The sequence below is a fragment of the Chenopodium quinoa genome, unplaced genomic scaffold (assembly GCF_001683475.1).
Source record: "Chenopodium quinoa cultivar QQ74 unplaced genomic scaffold, ASM168347v1, whole genome shotgun sequence".
NCBI classification, from domain to species: Eukaryota; Viridiplantae; Streptophyta; class Magnoliopsida; order Caryophyllales; family Amaranthaceae; genus Chenopodium; species Chenopodium quinoa.
The window spans coordinates 139032-141813 of NW_018745272.1; the positions used below are offsets into that span (position 1 = coordinate 139032).

Here is a 2782-nt window from a genome sequence, read left to right on the forward strand (position 1 = left end):
AATAATGAACTTGCATTAACATAGATATATATTGACCTAAGATAATACTTGTATTTTTCTTTTTTTCACAAATTTACCTATAGATTTAGATGTTTCCATTATCATCGATCGTTACTTATTCTAAGTATTTATCATTCATTCTACTCCGTACCAAATTACACAACATTGGTGGTTGAACAAATAATTAAAGTTTACTGATGATATGATACGAACTTTAATTAAAGTTTACTAATGATATGATACAAACTTTATTATTATTATTATTATTATTATTATTATTATTAATATTAATAATAATAATAATAATGTTGTTGGTGATGGTGTTGTTCTGAAATTATTATTTTTGAATATTAATATTTGTTGTTCAACTTTAATCAAATAGTTATATTTGTAATTATTGCTGATATTTGATTTTGTACTTATTTAATGTAGGTTGAGGGTTCGGGTGCTCGTCATGCAATATCACGACGTTTGAATACGTATGTTAGGAGGGAATCATGTCGTTCAGTAATTACGGGGGCATCGCTTCGTTATGAGCAGCAATATGGGTCTCCTAGTAGTTGGTCGGGAGAGCATCAGTCACAAGGGAGCCGTTCCATGTACTCGTCGGGTGGACTGCGTACATCTGACGATGAGGACGAAGAGCGGGAAAGTCATGATGATCGAGACGAAGAGTCGACCCTCAGGCTTATCATACGGTATATAGGGGTCAGCATGGGAGATTTAAGAGCAGTCAAGCGAGTTAACCTACTACCAGCTCAGCAGAGACATAGTTAGTGCAGCAGCCGATGCCAGGTGGTCCTGAGGATGGGACTATTATCCCTAGTTTTGGTGGTCACATGGCGTCATATATATGGGGCGGGAAGGAGCGAAATGTTTGGCGCTGTTTGAGTAGGACACAATTATGTTCTGAATTGGTTAATTGGCGAGGTCGTCTTGCACAGGAGCACCTCGAATTGATTGATGGCAGTGGTCTGTCTCACTTACCTGGAATTATGTTTAAGCGTCTCGACTGGTCTTTGATTTATGCTTTTGTTAAGAGATGGCAGCCAAATACGAACACATTTCATATGCCATTTGGGGAGATCATGATCATGTTGCACGATGTGTACCATATTCTTGGGCTTCGTGTTGATGGTTCCATGGTTTCCACTACCCCTAGCACGGACGCCATACGGGACGCAGAGGCCCTTTAGTGTCCATTATGCTGCATACATGTGGTTAGTACTAGGAGGCTCACTGTTTTTATACAAGAGTGGTAACTGCACTCATCCTTCCTTCCTCCACGAGCTTGTTGTTGAAGGTGTTACAATTAATGAGTACTCTTGGGGTTCAGCTACTCTAGCCTACCTGTATCGGCAGTTGGGTACGACATCACGAAAAGATGCTAATTCGATCGCTGGTTGTCTCACGCTTCTGCTCCACTTGATTTACGAGTACTTTCCGTGCTTTCAGCCTCAGCAGGGTACCTTGACGAGGGAGCTTGATATCCCTCGTGCGTCTGCTTGGGATGTTGGATCGGGATGCCCAAACAAGAGCATGGAGCGTCTCTTAGCTTTTCGTGCTAGACTCGATGAGCTGACCGACCGTGAGGTTAACTGGCTCCCGTACGGAGTTGATCCTGCACGGCACGTGCCACCCACTTTATTTATTGGCTGCATCCAGTACCATAGCATCATTGAGTCGTACATGCCTGATCGAGTGGTTCAACAACTTGGATTCGTGCAGGACATTCAAGGAGCATTATCAGGCCTGAGAAGGTTAAGAGACCGACCAACTTGAAGATGTATCGGGTAGAATTTCCGACCGAGATGACATCTGTGATGTGGACTAGGTTTGTCCCTAGTTCGTCTTTCAGTGTAGTTTTAGGTACCCACACCAGACTTGGTCATCGAGCTCCTACGGTCGCTCCTAGTTACATGCAGTCGCTGTATAGATTTTCTCACCCTCGTGTATCTCCTGGGGGTGGTCTATGAAGATTCACCAAAGAGCAATGGATGAGTATCCCAACATGTCGCGTGAATTAAGGGCATTGACTGAGCAGCTGATAGTTGACTGGAAGGCGATGATGGGGTTGTAGATTACTCTTTATGCGTATTAGTGGTTGAATTTTTATTACTTGTCTTCATTATTTTATATTACTTTGTATTCGGCATGTAATGTAAGAACTGAACACTTTTATATTTGGTTTTGTTGGAACTTAGTTTAATTACTTTTATTAATGTATATTACATAGCTACAACTGTTCAACTTTAGTGAAAGTATATAAGTAAGTTCACTACCTAATTAATGCATCCCACATGTTCCTTCTAACTTCATATTGCTGATCCTATCCATTAACACTTGGCTCGTGGTGCTCGGTCCACCAACCTGCAATTGGGGGAAGAGGTGAATCTTGTGCAAGATCAAGACAGATGAAATGTGACCTACCAACTGTAGCGATCACGAACTCTCGAGCGGGGTGCCATGACCGTGCTTCGTGCACGCAACGGTAACACCGTGATGCATAGGTAGTAGCAGGTTGGTACGCTGCCTATACCGAGACAAATTACCCTTGCGTTGAACCAAGTAGCAATAGGAAATAAGTCTTGAATTGCTACCATCCAATGCCGCATATAAATTGCCCCACCATCCCATCGAATACGTTCTACATTCATCCAAACCCTTCCAATCCATGTAAATCCTTTCGTACAACATTGGATGAGCGGCGACCTCGTTTGCTATTGTTTCCCGAGCGGTAAACCATTACGCTTGATAACCAAAGAAGAAGTCAGCCACACAA

General features: G+C 42.2%; 1 protein-coding gene across 1 annotated transcript; it reads left to right on the forward strand.

The window, feature by feature from the left end:
- Window positions 1–788: 788 nt before the first annotated feature.
- On the forward strand, window positions 789–1782 carry LOC110711401 (protein MAIN-LIKE 1-like). The gene is made up of 2 exons (XM_021889779.1): window positions 789–1137; window positions 1226–1782. Exons 1-2 carry the CDS (start codon window positions 789–791, stop codon window positions 1780–1782), a joined length of 906 nt encoding a protein of 301 aa, XP_021745471.1.
- Window positions 1783–2782: the final 1000 nt, after the last annotated feature.

What these genes read in the sequence shown, in the direction of transcription:
- LOC110711401 (XM_021889779.1), top strand. Translation starts at nt 789, where the DNA reads ATGCCAGGTGGTCCTGAGGATGGGACTATTATCCCTAGTTTTGGTGGT. An exon ending in TCTTGGGCTTCGTGTTGATG is followed by an intron (nt 1,138 to 1,225) that starts GTTCCATGGTTT and finishes ACATGTGGTTAG; the next exon opens with TACTAGGAGGCTCACTGTTT.